We start from the raw sequence: 26,785 nt of genomic DNA on the forward strand, positions 1-26,785 counted from the left end.
CCTCTCCAGGAAGAATTAGACATAATTGTATTTTTATGATTAGATACCAGTTTGAATTAATTTTGTTCTTGTTTTGTTTTGTGTGCCTATTTTTCCTCTTTTGACCATTTTCTTAATTTATAAGACGTGCACCTTCTCCAAGACCAACTTTTACCTTGAGCCCTCTTGTTTTGTTTGATAAGAACTTTTACATTTTTTTTTAATTTTCTTTTTAAACAACTTCATAGATCTAATTCTTTTGCATTTTCAGATCTTAAAGATATATATCTTCTGAAAATATTCATCATCCCTCTTTCTTTGGCCTCTCTTTTTAGTCTTTTCTTCTGTCTCCTATCTTCTTCTTAGGCCATGTTTGCCAGCTACGTCCCTGAAATCATAGAGTTAATAGGAAACCGCAAGAAATATGGTGGTTCCTATAGTGCGGTTAGTGGAAGAAAGTAAGTATCCCAAGAGGCTCTGCTGCCTCTGCTGCAGTAGAACACTCTCTGCATGCCATTTTCTTTTTTTTTTTTTGTGTTTTTGTTTCGTGCATGTAGGCAATGTTTGCTCGCTACGTGCCAGAAATTGCTGCTCTCATCCTTAATCGGAAGAAATACGGCGGGACTTTTAACTCAACCCGAGGCAGAAAGTAAGTCAAAAAAGACCAGGTGTGGTTGTGTGACTTTAAAGAGTCCCTGAAGGTGGTAATAGCTGACTCACAGCTTATAAGGCCGTATTCCTTGACATCAGCTGTTACCACTGGAGAGTTGTCACACTATAATTAGAGACCTGGGCTATGCTATGGTACAAGTCACAACATTTTGTCCCTACTTCAAGAGAAGCTGGATACCATTAAAACTACACTGACATATCTTGTAAAAAATGCTGCTATTGCTTATGCAGTTAGCTGCTGGAACAAGATTGACTTGTCACTTCACAGTTTTGGGCATCAGATTATCATGTGGTCATCTCTTAACTAAGTGACAATGATAATTCACATGATTTTCAAACAACTCAGTTCTTTAGAAAACTTGGGTTTATTGGAATACAAAATATGAGATTTCTGTTTCTTGGGTTATTCCATTAGACTGACTATGTCAAAAACCTGATAGTGCTGTTTCTCATTGTTCAAGCAGCAGATTCAGATCTCATGCAGCTCCTATTGACTTCATATGAATATTGCAAACACTCATGTTTTTAGGATCTATGAGCAGGGATTTTAAAGTGATTCTCTTCCACACAGTGTATAAAACCTATCCTAAGAAGAGCAAGTAGTAGTCTTATTATCAACATAGTACAGAAAAACCCCAAACCTGTAAAAAAAATACTATTTTTTACCTGGTAGCAAAAGTTAAATTTTATTGGATCACATTAGCTTATTACATTTCTATTGAAAGCCTGCTTGTTTTCTTGAACAGGTTAAAATCAGCTCTTTCTGGCATTCCCAGCATCTCGACCTGCTGAGATATAGCCTTTAATGAACTAGATGTACTTGGCGATATAATAGTTTCTCCTCTATATCACCTTTAGTGTTGCCATCTTTTGTTTTCATTATATATCATTGCGATACTCACTGGTAGAGATATATTTGCCCTAAAAGACTAGTCATGCAAGGTTCTGCAAGCAATGCATGGGACTTACTGTCCCTCTCCTTACTTTAAGAAGATATGTTTTTTACTTTATTCCTTTCAAATCATCACCCATGCCTCATTTTATAAATGTGGATTAAGGTTTTATCAAGTTGTTTCTCCTCTCTGTGGAGCAGAGACTGTAAATGTCCCACAGAGCTAATTCTAGATTACCATTTTACATCCCGGGGTAGATAAATCAAAGTTTTTTCTTTAGTTATAGCTTATACTATTGTATGTTCAATGATACTCAAGCAATTAGATGACACAATTGAAAACGTCGATACTTTCATTTTTTGAGACACCCTCAAATGTCTGAGGTTTTGGGGTTTTTTTTACTGTAAACACTAATGTTGGAAACTTGCATTAAAATTCACTTATCCAGATAACAAAATCCTTAATTTATTTCTGAGATAGAGTAGTATTGTTAATTTCCCAAAATGTTTATTTGTGACAGAGGCCTACTCAGTTTCATATTTGTATTCATACTTTGTTTCTCAAAGTGAGAAGGTTTTCAAACACAGAACTTACACCTCTGCTTTTGAGTCTCCAAAGGAGTTATAGCAGAGGGGAATATGGTTTAAAAACTGTTTTACATACACTGTTTTAGTCTCTCCCCTTCTACATTGTCACTAGTACCCAGCATTTCTGATGTGTCTAAACTTGGACTTGATCTTCAGTCAGAACCCCACGTCCTGAAAAGCTCAACTCCAGATTACAGGCTTCTGCTAGCTTTGGGGCATGCTTAATTTTATTTTTTCACCTTTTCTTTTTGTCTTTATTTATATGCACTATCTGTTTGGTTTTAGCTTACTCTGTTGTCAGTGCTTTCTCTGCTGATCTCTACTGCCCATATAACTTGTCATTTGAAACAGCTCTGTCATCAACATACAAACTGTTCGATTTACTTTATGCATTGTTTTCTGGTTCAATTATTAATTACTAAGTAGTTTAAAGATGTCCTTTGCTCATGTGGGTCTTTCATCAGAGAATCTAAGTTTGGGAACTGCACAGTAAAAAGCCATTAGCACCCCTTGTTTGATGTTGCTTTTGCAGTCAGTAGAACAAGATTGATGAAATGTTATGTTTGGCCAAAATTTAAGTTTTCATTTGGAATTCAGTGTTGAGAGAATGGATTGTCAGAACCAATAAGTTTTCCTCTGCTTGGGATATGGGCATGTGGTAGTAATTAGCAATATAAGGTCTTTAGTTGAGCAACCAAGCATAGATTCTGGCAGCAAACATAATGAGAAACTACAGTTGTTCTATTCCTAATGTCAGAAAGTTTCTAGATAAAATTAAATGCATGTACAAAATGAAAGCAGCTACATTTTGTTGAAAGATATAGTTTCAGCTCTTAAAATAGCAGATGTGTGTACTTTTTAACTTTCTCCAAAATAGATAAATTCATGGAATCTACTTTGTAGCATTTTTATATATGTTTATACATGTTGCTTCATGAACTATGTCTGTAGAATAACTTGCTTCTAATATGATTATTAAACATTTAGGTTGGAAGTTAAAATTAACATATGATTATGTATGTTTTGAGGATTGCACTACATAGCTTTAATATTAAAGGAAGCCTTGCTATAGAAATGTAACTATCGAAGCAGATAGAATGTATGCATAAAAATTCTTTCCACAAACTCCACTTACTAAAGAAGAGAAACAACCAACACACCAGCAAGTTTGATCTCACGTTTCATTTTGCTTTTCAGCCAATAAAGTCCCCAAAGGATTCATAAACTATATAGGAATTATTTTGCAAAATAAAGAAGCTTACTTCTGTCTTAGATGAGACACATACATACAGAATTTGGAGACAGAAGTAGTTTGTAGGCAGTATGCAATTATCACTGGTTAAATTTACTAGATACTAGGCAGTTTTTTTACAAAAGTCCATGGGGAATTTTAAAGTTTAAATTTCATTTATAATCTCTGCTTTGTAATATATTCCTGTAATGAGACTTCTAAGGTCTCATAGAACAAAAAGCAGGTATTTTATTATAGTCTTTGATTGAAGTTTCACCCGTTAAATAAACAACAGTACTCACTGTTGCATGTATACCAAAATGCATATGAATATATCCATACAAAATGTGACTGAGACCAAATATGCACATTTAATGACTAGTAGAGTAATGACTTTGGCACAATTACAACCTCGTGCGAAAAAAATTAAGAAGTTACCAAAAAAAGGTAATGATCTTTGTCTTTAATTTCAGATTTGTAAGCAGTGAGATCTGCTCTATATGTAATGAGATTACTGTTGAATGTCTGTTTTGCTACTGTTTACAGATCAGCTCATCAGAAGACTGTAATGTTTTTACTATATGCCCTGATACACCGGAGTCAGATGTTCATTAGGCAAGAAAAAACTGTCCTTCTTAGTTTGTTTATACTCAGAACAAACAAACAATTGCTTCTTGCTATAGACACCACTAAGAAATGATACAGAGAAAAACAGACTGTAGCTACAGAGACAGAAAATAGTTGATTATTAAATATATATATAACTGAGATGTAACTGGGAAATAAAAGTCAGGCATGAGAAGCAATCAGAACTATAAAAATATTATTTTTTAATAATGCTAAGAGGTATTTTAGGATAACAGTGATGTGGCTTCCAATATTTTCCACATTGAGTCCTACACAGTTTTTCTGTTCTTTCATGTGAGCAATTCAGTCACTACTGTTTGTCCTTCCTGTGCATTTCCCTGGATAACTTCTGTAATACTTGAGTTTAACTTTTGGGAAATAGTTTTTGCAAAGCAGGTATAGCACATTAATATTATTTACGTACTAGCCAATGTTCTGCCGATTTCTGTACAAGTAGTTAACAATGTAACTTACTTTCCCTGTAGAGCAGTTGTCATATTTTTATTGTTAATAGATTAGTAACTACCTGACAAGAGTTTTTGTGAGATTTAATGGAGTCAAGTTTATGCTTTCTGAAGATGAGAAATGCTTTTAAAATGCAAAGTAGACAAATCTATACTGAAGGTTAACTCTTATTAATTGCTTCATCACCAAGGTTTATGTCGTCACAGTGAAAAATATCTGCAATATTATATAGGACATATCTCACTAAAATATTGTGAAACTTAGTAGGTCACTAAGAAATAATTAATGAAAGCATATACTTGAAATAAGTTATAGTCAGGTAATTTCATAAAGTAAATTAGTGACAAACTAGTATAATTACGAACAGATACAGTAGTTTGTAGTGACAAAATACTGGATACAAATACTGGAGATAAATAGCTAGATGTAACATGTAGTTGGGTGGAGAAGGAAAAAAAACTGACCTTTTATTACAGCATTATAAAAAGTCTATAGATTAGACTTTAAATTAGAAAATAACATATAATTTTATATATATAAGCAGGGGAAGTTTTATGCTTTTTTGTTTGTTCCACTTTTTTTTCATCAGTTACAAACTGAAATAGAATATAGCTTGAGTATTAATGATATTTCCTCTTAGCCATTTTTCTTAATAATTTTGAGACCAGCAGCTGGTTCCCTACACCGTATCTACATTTAGCTCTTTTCTTTTTAAGGCTTTCAATTTGACTTACTCTGTTTAGGCTCTTTCTGTAACTAATCCGTAGAACTCATGAGTTAGTATTCAAAGGATCATTTTAAAGTGAAGTACCATAGAAGAATGAAAAGATATCTGCCACTCTGTCACCATATCTGATAGACTATTGTTTTTAGAATGTAGCAATAAGCCTACAGGTTAGTTCGTGCATGCATACCTCTGGAAGGCTGGAAGAGGCAGTGATCACTTTGGCTTTGGATGATTTTCTGAAGTGCTCCAACTAACCTCTTAACTATAAAGTTCAGGCTTTAACTCTTATGAGATGGGGTTTCTTCAAGAAATTCTTGGCTTTGGATAAGTAGAATTCTGCTGTGGCACTCTTCTTGTGATATTTGGGCTTACTCGTTCAGTCCTAGACAAAACAGGATTTACAAGATCATCTGTGTTATTTCTTTTAAGCCAAAAAAAAAAAAAAAAAAAAATCAAGATGTGTGTCTTTATTTGAAACGTTCATATTACTCAGGTCTGGTATGAGATTTGGTTAAAGATCCAGATTTGTTTTGCCTCTACTAATTTATAATTAGCCTTTTATTCGTCATTTACTAATTTACTTGAGAATCAAGATTGTTCTTATTCAGTTGTTTCATTTCTGTATTCATGTGTTTATATGATCAGACTGGATTTTAATTCTGTGAAATATTTTCCAGTTGACAACATCAGCTTGTTGTAAATCAGCCTGCACAAAGCTCTAGAAAACATATGGAAAGAACATTTGTAAACTGATGGACTGAGAGAGACTGGATAACATAACAATTTTTTTCAGTCTTTCCTCTACATTGAATTATTGACTTTTAATTCTGTGGACTAAATTCTTTTTGCCTTTTTCATGAGAAACTGCTATAAAATCCAATGGAAACTCTTTATGAGGGCAGCAAGCAGAACACAGCTTCACATGAATACATATTGGCAAGGAGAGGGATTTTTTTGTTTTATATAGATGTATGTATACATACAAACCACTTATCTTGTCCCAATAGTCAATATTTATGCTAAACTTTGTTAAATTTTCAAAATATTTAAAAAAAAAGATCCAGAGCCATTACCATAGTTAATATATAAGATTAAAAATTGTATTTTAATGAAGTCACAGTTCTTTACTGTATAAGCTATTAAACCCTCTTGTTTCTCTTCTCTCGTGATCTGCTCCGCTTCCCAGAGATTTCTTCAGATTTCTTAAATTTACAAGCCATAAATTAGCAAATCATCAACATATCAACGGGAAGAATCATCTGTTAGAGATTCCTTCCAGAAGGAAACATGGGATTCAATAACTAAACTTCACAAAGAAAAATAAAAACTGTAGACAGATAGATATGGTAAACAGAAAGACAAACAGATAATTTAAGTTGACAGGCCATCTTGGACTCATTAGACATTTGAATGTGTTTAAAAATTAGAAAAAAAAAATTTAAGGCTTATCCAAATACTTTGGCAAAGGTCCATTTGCTGCAGTAATGAGAGGCATAGTTTCAAAGAAAGTGACATTAGATTATTATATTAAATAATTTGATACAATATGTAAGATATTATTTTCCAGTGGGATGAGAATGTAATAAGAGAATGACATGGATTGCATTACGATCCCCAGGGGTGTCTCTATTTCCCATCTGCTAGCCATTCTTCTAATCCCACTGTTTCAAATGAAGTCTCACTTAGTGATAAAGAAAATCTGATGAGTGTTAAATAGACTGACAGATAGAACTAATAGGACAAACTTTTTTTTTTCAATTTTGCATGCTTATTAAACAATATCCATTCTTATGAAAGCAAGAAAGGAAACGTGGGAAGTGACATATAACAATATTATGACTTAAAAAAATGTGTATTCTAGGTCTCAAATCACCTTCCATTCTTACAATAACAGCACTAATTTTATATTTCTAGTTACAATTGTAAAAATTTCTACTTTTCCTTCTCTCTGCCTAAATTTTAAAATAACTTTTGGGTTTGGCATCAAAATAGCAGTTGTTGCTGTCCAAATTTTCACCCAAGAAAGACTGAATCTGGTTTATAAATCTGCTGATCTACCATATTCTACAAAATATACAGGCCATGACTTTAAGTGTGGACATTCCAGGGAGTGCAATGTGAGATAGCAGAAATGGTGAATTGATCAGCAAGTTTTAGTGAATTATGACTTTTTGTTTTCACTTAGGTTCTGCTGCAGAAAATTAGTCATGACATTTTGGAGTGATTTCTATGGAAAGAAATGCATTGGCTCTGGTCATGAATGAAATGCTCAAAAATCTTATAGACTTTGCTAACTCCTGCATTGCTTACAAAAGATTTAATTATTTTTTGACTCATTGAGCATTTAAAAAATGCATAAGGCAATTTGAAAATGAGTAATGGTGGGAACATAGAAAGCAATTCATTTAAGGGAAAATATTTTCAATTTATTTCAAAAGTAATAACAGAGTGTCCTGTGTGTGTGATATCTGCTGTACAAAACAGTACAAGAAGGAAGACCAGGGTTTGGAGGGACTGGAACAGTAAATTAAGGTTTTTTTGCAACTGAGATGCTAATGCTGAAGATGTGGTTTACTCCTGCTTTTTACTGTAAGCTTTCTTCTATGGACTCCTCCTGCATGCCATAGCATTTAACAGTTTTTACTTCTATTTATACTGAATTATTCGCTTATTTCTTATGGTGATATAGCTGTGTTGTGTCTAAACGTTGCGGTATTTTTCATGAAAGCAGAAATACTCTAGATAATATTACCATCAAGACTGAATGAAAGGATGACTATTCATCCTTTACTTAAATCTACGGCAGAAACCTCTTAACTAATCCAGAGCCTGGAAGAAACAAATCACTGTGCTTTCTTGTTATTATTTCAGTTTCAGAGGTATGGATCAAGCAAAGAATATTAACTTTTATTTCTTAACTTGCTTTATAGACAAGCATTATGCAATTCCTTAGATCATAAAAAATGTAAGATAAACTCACTTAGCTGTAACTGAGCAAGGAAGTTGAAATAAACAAAGCAGCTCACAGTGAATCACTTATGATAGCATGCTATTGCAAACAGACTTAGATGCAAGCTCTGATATGCAGTGTAAACAAAGGAGTGTGCTATTTATCCAACATTAAAGTATCTGAAATGCACTCTATCGGCCTGTTCTCTAGTAGAAATCTCACTTAGGTGGACATAAAATATTTGAGGACCTGTGTAAGTGAATTCCTCTGTACTATTTCTATGCGCTTCAGAAACAATTTCTAATATTTAAAGGTTGCCAGTGACACACCACCAATATTCACTGAGCAAGACTGAAACTTGGATTTGTATAAGTGCACTTGATATAGTTTCATAGCTGTAGTAATTCACAACTAATTAGGGTCTTGTGTGTGACTGTATGTTTGTAACACATTACCAACTTTATGTTTGAAAGAATTTGAAATTATGCCTTCTTGGTTCTTAATTTTACATACTTATATTGGTCACAAAGTAAGTTAATATCTGCATCAGAGGTAACTTCCAAATGCCTGACTTTAATGATTTCCCATTTATGTTAATCTGATATGTGATCCAGTGCTGTTCCACTGATCTGTACTGTATACCATATACTGAATATAGCTCTTTGAGTGTTTTCTGGTATTAATTTATTCATTTTTCTTTACTCACAATATAAGAGAGATTTGAAGAACATGGAACCTGTTGGAAAGAACAGATAGTTTCTGTCAGAATTAATCACAACAGCTTCAGTACAGGCTGCACGAGTTTGCTCTGGTTCCTAAACAGTTGGCAGCTGAAGCTATCAGGTCCTGTTTACAGAAATTAAAGGTAGCTCAGAGATGTTCTCACATACTGCAATCACACCTCCAATCACAGTGTAGTCATATTCTTTTATAAATTTAGTGTTGATACATATTTGAAAGTCAGTTATTTTGGCTTCTTGGTAACTTCAACACTTGTGAAACTTTTAATCCTTCAGGAATAAAGAAAATAATGAAAATCTGCTTTCTAACAAACAGTAGAAGGAGAACAAATGCTAAAATAAAGTTGCCGGGATGTTACATGCTTGACAGACAATTTGCTATGTCCTTGAATACTTTTGACTTGTCTTTGTACTAGAAATTTCTAGAGCCTGATTTGAGAATCAGAGTGAGAAAATAGCTTACAGCTGAATTTTTTTAAAAATCATGTCTTGATTTCAGACTATTTTATGCTCTGTCTTCACAGATACAAATGACTAATGCAAAAAGGCAAGTTTGGGAGTCATGCTTTTTAGTTTCATGCCTGCTAGAGTTATTTTTTGAAAACCAACCTGGTGTGTCTTTTTTTGGTTCAGAAGTGTCCATTCCAGATGAGTCGTTCTCAGTCTTTGCTTTTGGCATATATGCAATACGTAGGCAAGTTTTTTTAATAGTTAAAATATTATATTGTTCTGGCTCGCTATATACATCGGTTAAATAAGTGGTTCTTAGAGGACCATCCTTGGGTTCAAGTCTACTGTGAAAAAAGAGAAAACCATTAAATCGTGACTGTACAGCAGTTATTACTCTATCTGTATTAATCTGAGAGGGGAGCTTATATTAAAAAAAGGCATATGTTTAACCAAATAAGAGAGAGACACATAAGAACATGCATAAAGTTTTCCCTTAATTGGACTGAATTAATAGAATCTTGAGTAATGTAGGTAAATCATGAAGAGCACAAGCGGCTAGAAATGTACTGTAAACTGGTATATTTAAGGAATGCATACCACTAATAGATAAGCAAGAAGACCATATGCACAGTCTCTGTTGACATTTGTTGACTTTTCTTAATAAGAAGTGACTGAGACCCATCCTTTGTTGAGGAAAACCAGTTAGACTTTACAAGAACCTGTTTATCTCAACCACAGCAGCCTGCTACTAGTATAAAGAGAAAGAATTTAGATGTTCGATAGATGAAGGCATGATCAGAACACTAAGCAGAAAAGACCATAAAGAGATTTGAGCATATGTATTTGATATAAATATTATAGTTTTATAGAGACATCTAGATCAATATGCGCCACACTTAATTTAGTTACTTGACAAGTGAACACCATGTATTCAATTGAATGCTGAACAGGATTTTGTATTTATTATCTTTGATTTATTATGACAGACTAGTTAGAGTGAGTTTTTTCAAGTTCTTTATACTTGTTCCAATAAAATGGATATAATTTCTTTCAAAATAAACAGGCAAAAGATTTGCCTTTTGTATTGTGTCCTCTGAAGGAAGAACCATGCAAAGATGCTTTTTGAAGAATCCTATTCATAGTGGATCTGTTTTCATTTACAGTGCTATTTATATGGATTAAGTGTATGTTCTCAATTATCTCATGTCAGAATTCTAGATGTTTTAGCTTTTGCATATTTCACTTTTTTTTCCCCCGAAACTGTTTATATCTGTGGTAGCTTTGGACCTTTTATCACCATTTTTGTTTAGTTTATAAGAAGCTAGTGTATTTTTTGCAAATGTATCATTATGTCAATACTTGAGTGGAAAAAAATTAGGTACTGTAGAGAATTTCAACTGTGTAGAACTGTACTAATTTTTCATATTTGGTCACTATAATTTTGAAAATTTTAAGTACATGTGGGAGAGAATGGATTAGTCTGGCTTTATTAGTTGATACAATATGGCTTCTGATAAGCTTTTTATTCTCTGGAAAAGGTTCTTTTTGCAGCATCACAGTCATGTAATATGGATTCCCATTGGTATATTAAACCAGTTCCACTTCTGACACATGATACCAATGACAACTGTTACTTAACAAAAACCTTAGTCCTCCTGAATATTTATCAGTAATAAAAATGTCTAAATTCCTGAATCGTGGTTTTCAGTATTGTAAGATAATTTCTAAATTTTGTTTTTAGAGAATGAAAAAAAAAACACCCTGGAAATCATAATAATTTAGCTGAATATTGTATTACTTTTGAGGTTTTTCATAAACAAAAGCTTAACACAGAGGTTAGACATTTCTGTTGACCCAAAATTATTAATACAATATTTTCCTACCAACCAACTCCAGCTGAAAGCAAAAGATATCCAGTATGTTGGCTTTACTTAAACTCTCGGTGCGTGGAAAAAAATGGGTGGTACATGGGAAGGGAATGGTTATTGGAACAAACAGAGGAAGTTATAAGTCTTCAAATCATATACAGGACAGATTGGAACAATATAAGCTTTCCAAGTTTTCTTAAATAATGTATCTAACAACTCTCTCTGGGCAAGTAGGAAATCTGTTTTCAATTTCTTCTAAGCAAAAATATAATTTCTGTTAAAAGGATATTTTTTTGGTGGGAGTTTTCAACAAAAAATTAATGCAAGTATCTGATCAGAAAACAAATTTGAAAACCAGGAGTTTTTGTTGCAATCACTGCTCAGGAGACTGTCTTGCACTATTTAAGAACAGCAAAGAAGAGAAGAATAGATCATGTGCAGCCCCAAATCAGAGTGCTAAAATGAAACCATGGTGCAGATGCCTTCTGACACTTCCAAAAGAATCAGTCCTGATGCTCAAATGCAAGAGTATTTGACAGCTAAATGTTTTATTTTCACTGGAGCAGATTGCTTTGAAAACCAATTGAATGAGAATCGTAACAGGATTGAATTATTGTACTAAATGCGTCTGGTTTTAGAGTAGTGGTTTTTTGGAGTAGACAACCTCTGGAGGTCTTTCCCAAGCTGAATTATCTTGTAATCTTATGATCCTGTGAAAACAACTTCTGCAGTAGAGTAATTCGGGTTACACATGCTATCTGGCTTGTAGTTTTTCTCTTCAGTTTACCCATATTTTTAAAATGTGGACTCTAATTAATGACAGAAAAGAACCCATATGAAGTAAAATCTTTCAGGAAGGAAGTAAATCTTTTGCACAGGAATGCAGTGTAGCACGGTAGCATTCAGAAAGAGACCCTGCTAAAGGTAACAAACAGCATAGGATCTGTACAAATCAGTTGCCTGTAAGAAGAAATTATTTCTATTATTAAAAATAATGCATCAACTATGCCAATGGAAAGTTCAATTTCTTAATTAGTAATAGATGGAAACATTTGAAGAAAATAATACCCGTAGTTTAAAATTAGTCATACGTGTACGGACAGTATTAGGAATACAAATTAATACTTTTAGCTGCTATTTATAATTTTCTTGGGCCTTTGCGGTTTTTGATGCTAGATGGGTTTACACTCAGGAAAAGTGCTGAATACCACTGGACAGCTAGAACTTCCCAATATGTTAGTGTAATGTACTGTATCAAACACAGTCTGTTCAGAATTTAGATCTAGTAAGCTACTCAGCTTTTAAACACCTCTTCAGAATCTGAACTTTCTTGAGGTTTTCCATTTACATTGATATATTGGATTGAGATCCATCCATTTGGCGGGTAGTGAATCTTAGTGCTTGAAATCATATTTTACCCTTCTGTGTTGAAGGTTGTTATCCTGACCTAACTGTGAGTGCAATAACACATGCACACACAGTGCTGGCAGCTCAGGCAATTGACCACTAGGGATCTGTGGAAGAGTGCCTCTGTAGCGGGGAATATAGGCATGGTTTTATCCAGTGCAGAGGTGGCTGCAAACTCTGCCAAGCTGCAAAGATCCCAGAGGAAGCCTCTTAAGGACACCTTGCACCAAAAAAGGATGAGCTAATATATTTTATGTCTTGTTTTCTAATATTGTGCTTACCACCTCATAAAACAGCAAACCTTTAACTCAGGGATTTTTGTGTTTTTAAGTGTTTACAGTCCAAGCACTCAGTGGTCTTGTATGCCTTCCGCACCAAAAACTTACTGAAGCCAAAGCAGACACTTTGGGTAGCTAGTTTAGAAATAGAAGTTCATAATATTGAGTCCTATGATATTGAGTCCTATGTTAAATACAAAACAGCATGGTTAGAGCCTCATATAAACATATATTCCTTGCCTGTTAAAAAGAATAAAACCATTGAAGTTTTTGACTGCTGCTATATCTAAAATTACATCTGAGTCCTGGTGATGTCACTTAAAACTCATGCAAAAGGAATTTGAGTTCATCATATTTCTAAATAAAGCTTTAAAACTCTGTGCTAAGCTACTTATAAAAGTGGTAATAGTAGAACAATATCATAAGGTGTGCTGGACTGGTATAATAGTTTATTGTGGTTTGCTTTTCTAGTGACCACCTGAACCACTGCAAAAGTAACAGTACATGATGCTGGTATTATTCACTGCATGATGCATTTTACTGATTTGTTCTTTGTTCTGCATAATTATTCCTTTTCCAATGAGTTCACTTTTTACACACATTTCATCAAGCATCAAATTATGAAGCAAGAGCAGGTTCCTATTATAACCCATTACATAAGTAATCATTGCTGCCACCTGTTATTTGTTGTTTACAGCTAGTGAGGTTTCTGTATTACTGAGTTTGCCACAGAACAATTATGGACTAGGTGAGACTTGGATGGTCTACTTCTTACCCTTGGAATTACTTTGCTTCACAGTTGGCAGTTCAAGTGCTAAATAAGTTTGTGAAATTGCATTTGTAGTGTTTGTGCATAGGATATATGCCTGTAAATGAAGTTGATTTTCTGTTAATTCAGGAATTGTATCTATACCACCTCGTCCCTCTTCCTGACTTCTGTGAGCAATGTGGTAATTGGAAGTGTTAGCAGTAGGCATATCAAAATCACCATCTATCTTAAACCCATGACAGTAATGGAAGCTGGGGTTGAGTTTATTCCATGACGGAAATTGTGAGACAATGTAGGATATTCTAATCACAAATTTTTGGACTTTGCTTTACAATAATAAAGGAGCAAAGTTCCCTTAAGAGTGCAATTTCCTACATCTTTTCTTCAGCCTCTCAGAATTTAAGATGTAGAATTCAAGAATGTGTATGTAGGTATATATTGTGCTTCCGTCTTATGTGGTCAGCTACATCTATTAGTGGAAACGTGGAACAGTAGAAACCTTTGTTACATCACAGTGTGCAAACTTTTATTTTCTTCATTGCAATCTATTGCAATGGTGCAATAAATAATGATTTCTTATTGTAAAGTACTCTCCTTGTAGGAGTTATGGTAGGAAAAAATTTCTTTTTTTACTGCTTATAGCCTATAATTGGCAAGCTTCGCACTGCCTTCATTGGCATAAGTGTCTGCTTTCAACCATGGAAAAATATCAATTCGTTTTAAGGAGATTTGCTGTCCCATTATGTCATAAACCAAAAATTTAAATAGTAAATCTCAGTAGAGGAGGTAAAGATATGGAGAAAGATGTGTAAAATAAAGAAATATGTCTTTGAAAGCAACTGGTTAATACATTGTATAAACATATATATAAATGATGCTACTTATTGTTAAATGTGTAATACAACTTGGCCAAATGGTTTGGTTATAGTAGTCTTTGCAAGTGAGAGTGTATATGTATTTGCAATTGCAAAGCACCTTTTGGAACTGATATTTTCCTTCTCTGACCTCATGGAATAGGATCTAGAGAAACATCAAGAAAAGACTAACACTCTTTTTTTGGCCAATAAATTATAATTTCTTTGCCTTCTTGCTTGCTTGTTTTATCTTCTTTGCAAGATTAACTCTGATTTTTCTGTAACAGGCACATAGTTGTCTGTGGTCACATAACACTTGAAAGTGTGTCCAACTTCCTGAAGGACTTCCTGCACAAGGATAGGGATGATGTCAACGTAGAAATCGTCTTTCTGCATAAGTGAGTAGTCTTATCATCTGTTACTAAAACTCATTAAATTAAGCCATGTCTTTTTTGGGAAGTTAGAGGATCTTTCAAGCTCCAAATAACCATACAATTTATGTTTGCAATTACTTTTTTTAACAATGTATTTTGAAAAAAGAGTTATTTTCTGCAATTGTTTTAAAATCCATTGCTAAGTACAGGTGTTTCAAGCAGACAGACTTCAGACCCAACCACGTCAATTGTGAGGTGAATAGCTAAACACATAGTTGAAGTGGGAATTGAATTATGAAATAAAAAAATATTGAAATGCTAATAAATAGATGTAAGAATTTTCTTTACTGGCAAATACTTCTAGTGAAACTACCAAAATTGGTAAAATCAATAAAATTAGTGAAAAATACTGTATGTTATATGAACTTATGCTATCTGAAAACACATTTTCACCATTGATTTCACCAGGAAAAAACGCTTATTTCATATTGCAAACTATTTATAAAAAGAGAAATGTAGGTGCAGATGTAGTTTTAATATAAATGAGAATCATTACAGATATAGTGAAGATAGAAAAGAAATTTGTGTCACGGTGATAATTAGTACTGCTCTTTTACTCACATATACATACCTACACACACATAGTCCCTTGCATTTTTCTGATGTGGCATTTGGAAAGGTGTCTTAAGGTGGTTGCTGTTCAGCGCAGGCTCTGCGTGATGTGTAATACAACATCAAATAGGCATACCTATGGGAGAAGCTGCTAGAAATAGCCATGTGCTAGAGAGAGAGACAGTATGAAAGGTCTTTTCTGCTCTGGAATGGCATCTGTTTAGAAGTGTTGCAAGCTATGAATGAGTAATATTTTTGCATTTAGCAGCAAGTTCTGCACTTTTCTTATTGTCAAAGAAAATGATTAAAAAGTTAAAGAATCATATATGATGATTCAACAAAGGAAGCTGAAAAACTGAGTATCAGCAGCACTGGCACAATTTTTTTATCTAGTCCTTTCAAATTGTACTAAAGATTCTATCCTCAAGTAACTACATTGTTTGTTTGATTGTTTCCCCTCTCTAAGTAAAAACAAGAATTGACTGTCAGAGGATAGCAGAGATCCAGATTTCTACAGTGAAAATGCATGGTGATGGGAATCAGGAAACTGCACATGCACATGAAGGCTACTTGTTTGTGCCTACTTTCTTTTGTACCTTCACAGATAAATGTTCGCATGTATCTGCTTTACTTCCTTATTAGATTTAGTATCTGGCATGACAAAGATCTCATGCACTTATTATGTAGCTATTACATCCCTTCTGTTTTAATGAGTGGCATCAGAACAGGTATTTACAAGGTTGGTTCCACATTGTATAATAGATTGTGATCCATTTACTTTTTTGTTTGTTTGTTTTTGTTTTTGGCAAAGTGAAATGAGACAGAAAGTCACAGCATAATTATGGTTGTTTTAATAGTAGCTCATACAGGCCACAGGGTCCCTATAGGGTTCCTTTTCCGGCTCTTAGTGATTTGGATTGAGCTCTCTCATTTGATGCAATTGGCTGTTTTGAGAATGGTGGGGACATGCAGAGGTTGATTATCTTACATTATCAATTTCTGTGGAGAATGCTGTGTGAACATGTTTGCAAATGTTTGCACCCGTTCTTCTGGATTCACGTCTGTGAGAACCTGACAAATGATGAATGTGCAGAGTAGCACAATGAAGTGGGCCAGAAGCTTTGTAGACAGAAGTAAGGAAGTGAAAGCAGTACAGTATTTGTCTTTTAAGTACTGCACACTGTTTCCACACCCTAGGAAAAGCATCAGCAGAGCTCTGAATACCTAAAATAAGTAAATGGGTTGGTTTATAAATGAAAGAAATGGGGCAGTTACAGAAGCTGACTTCTCATTTGCCTTTGTGTTTTCTTCCTCTTCCCAATGCAGTATCTCCCCTAACCTTGAGCTGGAAGCTCTTTTTAAACGACACTTCACTCAGGTGGAATTTTATCAGGGTTCAGTCCTTAATCCCCATGACCTGGCGAGAGTGAAGGTAACAGCTCTGTTGTTCTGTTCTCCTGCTAATTGACTTTTTTTAAAGCACTCATTGCATTATTTGAAAAAAAAAAAACAAACCAAACAGTAAAGCTCCTCTTCATGTAACCCCAAAAGATTGTTTTCCCATCTTTATTAGCTTGCCTGATAAATTATAATATCTATCCTTATAAACCTTGTTTTCCCTATATCTTTAGATTTTCAAAGCTGCAGTAACACTGTGACTTAAGATACATTGTCTGCCATTCTGCTGAAGTCTTTATGAATTTTTCATTGGGGTTTAGTTCAAGAGTCTATTTTACATTAATGTTTGATATAATAGAACATTGTCTTACAGTAATTGCTTAAAATGCTATTGTCTTACCTTCATCAGAACGATTAGAAAAAAATTTTTCACCTGTCAAACCACTTTTCTATTGTCTAGGATCCTGGAAAAAAAAATACAATTTAAGATTTTTGGTAGCTAAAATGAGGTGGTTTTATTGTCTAGAATTCGCTATGGTAAATTATTTTGTACTCTTAAAGCAAAGCATGAAGCTTAAATGGAAAAAAAAGGTGGCAAGCTGTCAGATACAGCATTAACTCTTTTATGTTTCTTTTTTCCTTTTTTTTTTCTTTTTTGTTTTAATGGAATGTAAACTGGCTACTTAAGCCAAGAATATTTTAGTGCAATGTTAATGCTTTCTGGAGTATTAATCATGTCTTTTGTCCACTTTGGCTGCTGAAATTACTTAAACTTTTGTAGCCCAACACACACTGTTTCTGTTCATCAGAACAAAATGTTCTAATTATGACCATAAAATTGTGTGTTGGTATTTTGTGTTAGGTATTCCACCCTTCTTTGTGTTGGTATTTGGTTGTATACACTGAAAAATACTTTTGTAATCTGCTTTGAGTTAAACAGAGCTAAGGTTTGTGTGAACACAGAGGTCCTGTGAATAGATCAGTTCTGCTCCTCACGCTTTCTAAAACTGGTGCTCAGATTCTAAATCATCAGTTCAGCCGCCTCTTCCTGTCTCAAATAGGAAGGTACTTAAAATCCCAAACAAAGCTGCAGGACTTGTGGGAGCACTGTACTTATACAGCAGGAACTTCCTATGGATTTAGGGGTCTAAACTTCAGTATCTGGTTACAAAAGATACGTCCATCAACACCTTCATGCCTCAGCTGATACAATATAAGAGTCAATAATTGAACTACTGACCTGGTCTGAGCATCATAAGCAAGTTTCAAGAAATTGCTATATCTATATGAGAGCTGTTATCATCACTCACATTAACTCATGTTAGCCTTGTAACATTTTTGATTAGCAGTATTAAAAAATGACATTTGCACTTATGGTGGCAGTGTTGGATTCTCTAACACTTTATGATGAAAGAAGAGCTGGAAAGAGAGGTTGCTTTTTACGTTTGCTTTTTCTTTGGTGTCTCAGATAGAGTCAGCAGATGCGTGCCTAATCCTTGCCAATAAATACTGCGCTGACCCAGATGCTGAAGATGCCTCCAATATTATGAGGTAAACTCATTAGCTTTTAATAGGTTTTTGGTTCTTAACTCTGATTAGCTAACTTCTGGTGTCCAGATAGGCTGTACCCATGCACAGATTTGTTGCTGATCTGTTGCACTTGAAGAACATTGCAGGATTGTTTTTTAGGGGACAAATTACAAGATTGTCTCAAAAGTTCAGAGATGAGGATACCCTAAATTCCTGCTTAAACTGTTTTAATTTAGCTGCTTTAGAAAGAGTGTGTCAGAAGAGGCACTTGGAGCACAGGCTTTGGTACCCTTGGCATTCTGCAGGACCAAGGGTTTAAGTAGTCATAGCTGAATGCAGTCCCAATAGAAATGAGAGGAAAGGGAATGCAGTTATGTTGTTGCAACAATATGTTACGTGAGTGCATGTACTGCATCAGCTGGTGTTACCAATGGGACGGAAGGACCCTTAGTCACTTCATACCTCATTGCTCCTTGGTAAATCTGCTTCTATAAGTAATGACGCTGCTTGTGGGAAAGCAAGGTGTACGCTTCATGATGGTAATGATAAAGTGATCTCCTAGCTCCGTCCTCCTTTTTTACACTGAAGACCAAACATTGCTTAGCTTGATTGGCAAGGCATTTACCACATTAGGGATCACCAGATTTTGTCCTGCTTTCCTCCTTATATTCTCTGAAGGAAGAAGATGAAAGAGTTAGTCAGTAGATGGCAGCTAGAGTTATAACAAAGCTAAGCCATTCCATTTTTTTATGTTTTGTTCATACAACCCTAGTTTTAATGAGCTCAGTCTCTCCTTTTTAAAATTAAAATGTCAATGATTTGTTAAAAATTCTCTAACATAGAATCGGCCAGTGTTAAGAATCAATTTTACTGGCTTTTCAGACGTTTGCATACTGTGAATTGAAGGAAGGGGAGAAATAAAAAAAACAAAAAAAAAACCCCCAAATAAAAAATTACTTCTCTGGAAGACGTTCACTGAGTGCAAGAGATCTGGCTGTCTGTGGAAGGTGCAGGGCTTAAATATGCCTAATTTCATTTTCCAAACATTCTTTTGGGGTTCAGTGCAAGAAACTTTATTTTGACATTAATTGCATAAATACACTAAAAATATTCCAATTGCAGATAAGTGCATTCTTAATAGATTTAATACATTTAACGTAATAAAATGCAAAACTGTTATTTTGAGAGTGGAATCCTCTTGTGTTTCTCATATATAAATGAATTTAATTCAATAAAATTGAATGTTTAATTGCATAATCCAGTAAGAAATGGAAAATTAGAAGGAAGACTTGTTTTCTCCTTCCAAAAGATAACATAAATTAAAATCACGCATACAACTTTTTTTATCTGTTTCATGCTCTAGCTTTGATATGCTTCAAAGCACAAGCCAGACCACCAGTTTGCAAGATACTTCTCACAAAACACCAGTGTAAACAGTTATGGTATTCAAAGTCTTATGAGACTGGTGATTCCATAATAATTCAGATTCTTTTTCATTTTGTTTTATCTTCTTTTTCTACCTTTAGTTTGTATATACAGAACTTTTTTTTTTTTTTGGCCTATTTCTTTCTTTAATTTTGCTCAATGTTCTTTTAATTTTTAAATTGTATGTTCCTTTCTTCATAACACATTATCAATCCACTAATTTCTTAAACATTTTTATTTTCAGACACTTTTAATCTGTGTAAAGTTGAGTATATCTTAGGCTTATTAAATAATGAAGAATGCAGTCAAGCTGCAGATTATGGAAGTAGCCCCATATTTTGTAAATTCAGGGTTCAAATATCAGTTTCAATATTGAGCTTTGGAATAATCCGTAAAAATTAAGAAGAATTTGCATGCAGATTTTTGTCAGACAAAATCATTATTCTAGGTGTTTACATATGATGAATGTCTAGCAACTATAAATAAATAATATATGGTGGGGCAGAAAGAAAGTGATTCTTTTCAGACATTTATCATTGAAAAACTTGATCAATTATGTTGATTCAAAGACATGAAGATAATCACTGCAGATGGTATAATAATTGCAAGTATATTATTTGCTTAACAGAATGAGTACAGTATCTGAACAGAGCTGCTAAAATGAGTCTCTTTTTCTGCAAATTCCAGCTTGATGTTCTGTAGTATTAGCTGACAGTTATTAACTGAATTTGACTAGGTGTAAATATTGTACAGGTCTGACTTTGATTAGTATGCTTTACAGTCAGATGAATAAGAGGGTACATTTTTAGTCGTGGGACTTGACAACACAGTAAAGTAAAGGTATTGGGATACATTATCCAAATATCCCACCACCTGAAAGTTATTTTGTTTTTTATTTTATTTTTTAGAGTTATTTCAATAAAGAATTATCATCCGAAGATAAGAATTATCACTCAGATGTTGCAGTATCACAATAAGGTAACGTGGCAACCAACAGTGCCTCTCCTCAGAGTTTTTTTGCTACATTGCATTCACTCATACACGATTTTTCTATCTCCACTACTAGTAAGTATTTTTTTTTCCAAACAAAAATGTCCAAATAACCCTTGTCATGTAATCCAGTTACAAGGTAATTCAGTTTTATTTATATATGCAAGGGACCTTATCAAAATCCTCTGACATTTATTAATTGCCTAGGGTCTAATTCTCAAAGCTACAGTGTCCATAGTTGCTATTGATTCCAGATGAGCTTTTAATCACTCAGCTTCTGTAAGTTTTGCTCATCTTACTACACTAGAGCTACCCAAGATGAATTGGTGGCCTCTACGCAAGTCATCTAAAGTCAGTTCTTTGTGGATACTTAAAAAAAAAAAATGCATAGAATTATTGTCTTATTGTAGATTTATTGTAATTTTGTGTTTCTTGCATGACAATGTAGTCCTGAAATTGCCAAGTAGCAGGTACAAGATAAATAAAATTGTTTTTTCATATGAAACATAATTCAGTTGGGGAATTTGTTCCTAAAAATATTGTGGACATCAAAATTATAAATCTACTTTGGAAAGGAATTTGGCAAATTTTTGATGGTAAATCTGTGGACTTTAAATGCTGAAGTCAATTCATTCAATCCTGCAATGAGGAAGTCCATAAACTGCTGATTAACAGGGCTAGGAAGAATATATCAGAGGACAGACTACTCATATGTGACCTGCTTCTTTTATTATTTCTAAAAGTATCAACCACTGCCCTGTGTTGGAGAAAAAGCTTGGCTGGTTAGACCTTCATTCAATGAAATACAATAATCTTGGTACTCAGAAGGTTTGACTGCTAAGAACTCCTTATACCTGTAACCTTTGGCTAGAACAAGAGCAATAATTGTTGCTTGTGACGTCCTCTTCCTGTACGTGAATGGAAGGAGCCTGTCTTTTTATAGAATAAAAGCAAGGTGTTTCTCTGTTTTAAACAGGTTCAGAGGGGAAGATTTTTTAAATTCTGCATTTTTCCTTTGTATTTCCAATGAATGTGTCTTCAAGAATAGCTTTTATCAAAGCGCTGATCTGTAATACTAACTTATGAAGGGAAACAAGCATGAAGGCCTCTCTGTTTCCTTATGTCTATGCATTTCTATAAGGCAGATGGAAGGGAGAATCTGATATAGTTATGCCAATAACTGAACAATATTAATACCTATCTTAACTGACCAGTGTTAATATTGGAGGTCTGTCTTGATCAGCTATATTCTTTATTGTATCTTTATAATTAGCAGTCTTAGGAAAAAGTTTGGATTTTTACTAAGTCAAGTGCTATCCTTCAGGGTGGAAGGAATGAAATAGAAAAGACAGAAAGATAGAAAAAGATGTTGTATACCTTATTAAATGTCAATATCTTATAAAGGTTGCAGCTTCACACAAGTTGTAATCTAACTTATATTAGATTCCTATATATTATGTATGTGCCTTATCAGTCAGAGTGCAGCTCAAAGTGCTGTAAAAGGAATACACAGAAGGGAAGGAAAACTTTACAACATTCTGTGGTTCGTTCAGGTGTGAGGATGGGCCTGGCAGAGTGTCACAGCCAGAATATGGCTTGAGAAATAAAGATTTTGTCTATAAAGCTAAGATTGGAACATTTCTTAGCATAGACTTAGCAACTCTAAAATACTTGGAGTGCTTCTGCCTACTCAGAAAAAGTCAAGCCAGTAACAAAGAAAATAATTCACTGCTATCTCCTTCAACGCTGTACTGTATTTGAGGAAATATTTCTGATTCTTCACCAGTGGGGTTTTTTTTGTTTGTTTGTTTTCCAGGCTCATCTGCTAAATATCCCAAGCTGGAACTGGAAAGAAGGGGATGATGCAATCTGTCTTGCTGAGCTCAAGCTGGGTTTCATAGCCCAGAGCTGCCTGGCACCAGGCCTTTCAACAATGTTAGCCAACCTCTTCTCTATGAGGTCATTCATAAAGGTAATGTCTTGTCTCCTTAGAACATATTAGTCCAAAATTCAGTTTGTCAGAGAGCTGAGTAGAGAACATGGCTCAAATGTGAAACAGATAGGAACACATTAATAGATTTTGTAAGACAAAAAAAACCAGCCCACACTTACATACAAAAGTTCTCTGCTGCAGATTGGGCGATGAGCCAGGTTCTGTCATGTTGTTTTTATTTTTATTCAGCAAGTGTTTGGCCTTTAAATGATTGTTCAAAGCATGAACCATTTCTAGGGAGATATTTCTGGTGTTTTGTGTATTGCATTGTTTTAGACAAAACACATGTTTATCTATGGGAAAAGCCCCTGCTGCTAAAACAAAAATATGATTTATATATGTCCCATATAGGAACAAAGTGCCTAGAAAAAAGGACTGATTGTTTTAGTCTTTTATATCAAGTGGCTGGTGGATCTCTGACTATAAGAGTAAATAAGGAACATGTGTTCGAACTGAAGCCTGAGCTTCCTACAACATCACTTGTGTATTTTTCTCCTCAGTCAAAGAGCTCTTTTGGCAAAATTTTGGCAAAATTTTAAACCAGTTATTCCTAGACTTCTGTGGCAGCTATACTAGTTCATTGGACCAAGGCCTTGATTGCAGCAATCAGTGCTTCCTTCCTTGTGCCTTTCTGGGACACTGGTTCCAAATATAAAGGATGGTCAGTTTCCAATCCCGTGAGTCTTATTAACGGGACTGGAAACACTGGAGTACAAGGTAGGCCATGGTCCACTTCAAGTAAATTGTGCAAGTAAGCAAAAAAACCCAAAAAGCCTAACGTCCTCAGGTGAGAAAGCCAGGACTGTTCTCATGGAGATGCACATATCAGTGCAGGGCAGTGAGTCTTAATTTACTTCTTATGAAGTCCTGAAAATCTTATTAAGGTAACCTTTGGAGACCTCAAAAAAATTGGAGACAGCAGACTCCCATGTGTCAAAAATATTCCAGACTATTACATGTGGTCAAAAAAATGCCAGTTTTCAATATGGAAACAAGCCTTGGCTTTGCACTTTACTGTCAGGAGTTCCAATGTTTGCATCTTTATTCATGTTCTGACAAAGAAAAAAAGCTGGTTTACTTCAGTAAAGCCAAACTGGGAACTGTCTATGACTCATCAGCATATGGTCACTTCGATATTAATCCTTTCTACTTATATCCCAAAAGAAAACTATATCTCTTATGAACTTCTTTCTTCCTGCCAGTCATTTTGGTCTGCTTCACTCTCTTCTGATGTGGTAACCCAAGACTCTCAGAAGTCTCATACATTTGTAACAGTCACACTAATGTATCCAAATTACTGAGGCAACCTGTTCCATGAACTTGCTCTTGAAATCAGAGGTAGGCCTGAAACTTTTTCTCAGCTTCTGTCTTTCCAAAATCAGAAGCGATCAGTTTTCTGTCAGGGAGATCCAAATATATAGGTATCTTCGGAAGCCCCAGTCTTAATGCAAGTTATTTTAATACAGAATTTAAAATTGCATTGAGAAAATTGAGAGATTCAGAAAGTGGTAAAGTGTACGTATACCTGACTATGGGGAAACTGTACTAGAGAGAGAGAGAGACATATTTATGGCCTGGATTTGTAGTTACAATGTTTAGACCAGTCAAAAACTGCAAACGTAAAGGTATAATCGTTCCAGAAAATATATCTAACCACTTATGCCATTATTTTACCCACCTTCAATCCTCTATTTTCTTATTTTATAAGACATTCTTATAATAATTTCAGTACAGTGACAGGTTGGACTATTTCACTGATGAACAGTTTTAAGCTGAAGGCTCAGCTTTGCAAGGCACTACTCAGATTACATCTGAGTGTTTCTATATACACGGAATGAGCATAAAAATAGCAATGATTTTGATTTGGAGGAAGCTATCAATGTCAGTTTCACTCTTGTATCTCTGATTATATACAGTTAGAAACAAAATAGGATGCAGACATCCCTTAACTTGTGTTACTTCAGATGTCATCTTCAGATGGCACTGAGAGAAAACATGCCATCAAATAATGCACTGGGAGAATGCAAGACACTGTTAGTACTGGTTAAAAAGATGTCTGCTACTTAACTAACAATGAATTGTCCCGGCAAGTAAAACGCATATTGTCATTTCCAAAGATCTCTGAGTATATTAAAATCTAAAGCAAAATAAGCATACAAGAACTGAGATGTATTTCGTCATGAGAATCCAACTCAATTGGCGACAGCAAAAGGTTTGTTTCTTTATTTGCCTGAAAGGATGTTCTCTCTCCAAGCTGTCTCACTCTTAAAACTGTATTTGAAAAAGAAAATTATTACTTAGTGGTGGCTGTGAATCAACAGTGTATTGTAGCAGAGCAGCTATGTTGATTGGAGTTGTTAAAGACGACTCTATTGAAAAGAAAGATGTCCGTTCCCTAAAAGAAATTCCACCCCTTTTCCTTTAGAGCACTGAATTTAAGTATTGTCAGACCTTCTTAAATTCCTTGGGCAAATGTTATTAGTGGAGTCTCCCACAAGTTAGGAGATTGTCAGGAAATGTACTGAAACTTCTGTATTTTTTAAAGAAAGCTTGAAATGTGCGTTTGTTCCTCCTCCTTAGTAATGTCATTAGAAAGTGATTTAATGTGCCATAAATGTTTGGTCACTCAAACACAAATGAACATGATTGCTGGTGATATTGCACACATTTAACTCATTACATGTTACTTTACAGCAAAATGATTTGTGTAAACAATCTGCCTGGTACTAGAGTTAAAACAAACTAAGAAACCTCAAAATATTGTATTTGATCCTAATATTTTCCTTTTGGTTTTAGCGATGTAATCTCGTACAGAATCTTTTATGTTTTCTTTGGCACAAAACTGAACAAAAAGAAAATCAGCTCAAAAAGCTTAAGGTTCTGTAAGCACTTCAAGGAAGAAAGATATAGATTGCACAACAAATTATATGTTAAGCAGAAAACCCCCACCCAACTTTACACCTGTAAACTGTATTTCAATAGTCCATTCTTTTTATAGCACAGAATGTTATCATTGGTGTATTAATAAAGGAATTGGGACTCTATTACTTGCATAGTCTCAGAAAAAGATGGAAATACTATACTGTACTGCAATTTTTGTATTGTTTGGATTAGCAAATGTATACCAGAAGTCTACCCATATGAAAAACATTGCAAAGAGTAAGTAAATAGAATAAAAGGCAGAGGTGGTCAAATTCTATCCCTTTATGCAACCATGCAAGCCAATATGAGTTAGTATTGTTGTGTAAATTAATAAAATGTGGAATGTGGTTCTTGAGTGTAATACAAGTCCACAAATGAATTAGTTTTGTCTTTGCTCTGTTGGTAAGACAGTACACCTCATTCCAGATCTGAAAAATGATCTACAGTAGCCTCAGTTCTCTTCTAAGCTATTTTGAGAACAGGAATGCTTTGTGGGCTCTTTTGGCAGCTGTTGCTCACACCTACACGTAAGCAATGCCCACTTCTCCCACTACATTGCTTTCTAGTCCAGGCTGAAAGAGAGACATAATAAAGCCACACTGATTTACATCAGTCAGGTGCTTGCCTGTAACTGGTGGAACACATCAGCTGGTTTGCTATTTATTTTTGGCCACCTAAGCAGTCTTGGACTGTTTTAAAGTATGAGATTAAGGTATGCACAGTGAATTTCTTCAAATGAAGGGGAACTTTAAAAGGAGGATGGGGAGGGAATGCAACTTCTCAACTTATTGTGAGGTTTTTCAGGAGGCTGCATAATAAACTGATTACCTGATCCTCCTCACAGGATTTAGACCAAATATTAATGTAGCTTGTTCCCAAAGACATTTATACTCTAAAAGGTCTGCCTGAATATAATATTTTTAATCATTGAGTCTAGGAATTAAAAACTGTTGTGGTTGAAAACTGTTTGCTATTTACAAATAGTATCCGTCCTCCTGATGAGTGATATATTTGTCTTGGACTGAAGTCTACCATGGAGTGCAT

The 26,785-nt window shown here is 34.5% G+C and overlaps 1 protein-coding gene across 11 annotated transcripts in view; it reads left to right on the forward strand.

The window, feature by feature from the left end:
* KCNMA1 (potassium calcium-activated channel subfamily M alpha 1) overlaps nt 1–26,785 on the forward strand; it is a 511,181-nt gene that overhangs the window by 342,591 nt on the left and 141,805 nt on the right. For all 11 annotated transcript variants that reach the window (XM_059820930.1, XM_059820929.1, XM_059820934.1 and 8 more), the window contains 6 exons: nt 346–437; nt 14,785–14,895; nt 16,810–16,915; nt 18,350–18,432; nt 20,745–20,814; nt 22,643–22,798. In XM_059820930.1, the coding sequence (XP_059676913.1) occupies nt 346–437; nt 14,785–14,895; nt 16,810–16,915; nt 18,350–18,432; nt 20,745–20,814; nt 22,643–22,798 (618 nt within the window). The remainder of the gene's footprint in view (nt 1–345; nt 438–14,784; nt 14,896–16,809; nt 16,916–18,349; nt 18,433–20,744; nt 20,815–22,642; nt 22,799–26,785) is intronic.

This window comes from Gavia stellata, chromosome 9 (genome assembly GCF_030936135.1).
Source record: "Gavia stellata isolate bGavSte3 chromosome 9, bGavSte3.hap2, whole genome shotgun sequence".
Taxonomy (NCBI): Eukaryota; Metazoa; Chordata; class Aves; order Gaviiformes; family Gaviidae; genus Gavia; species Gavia stellata.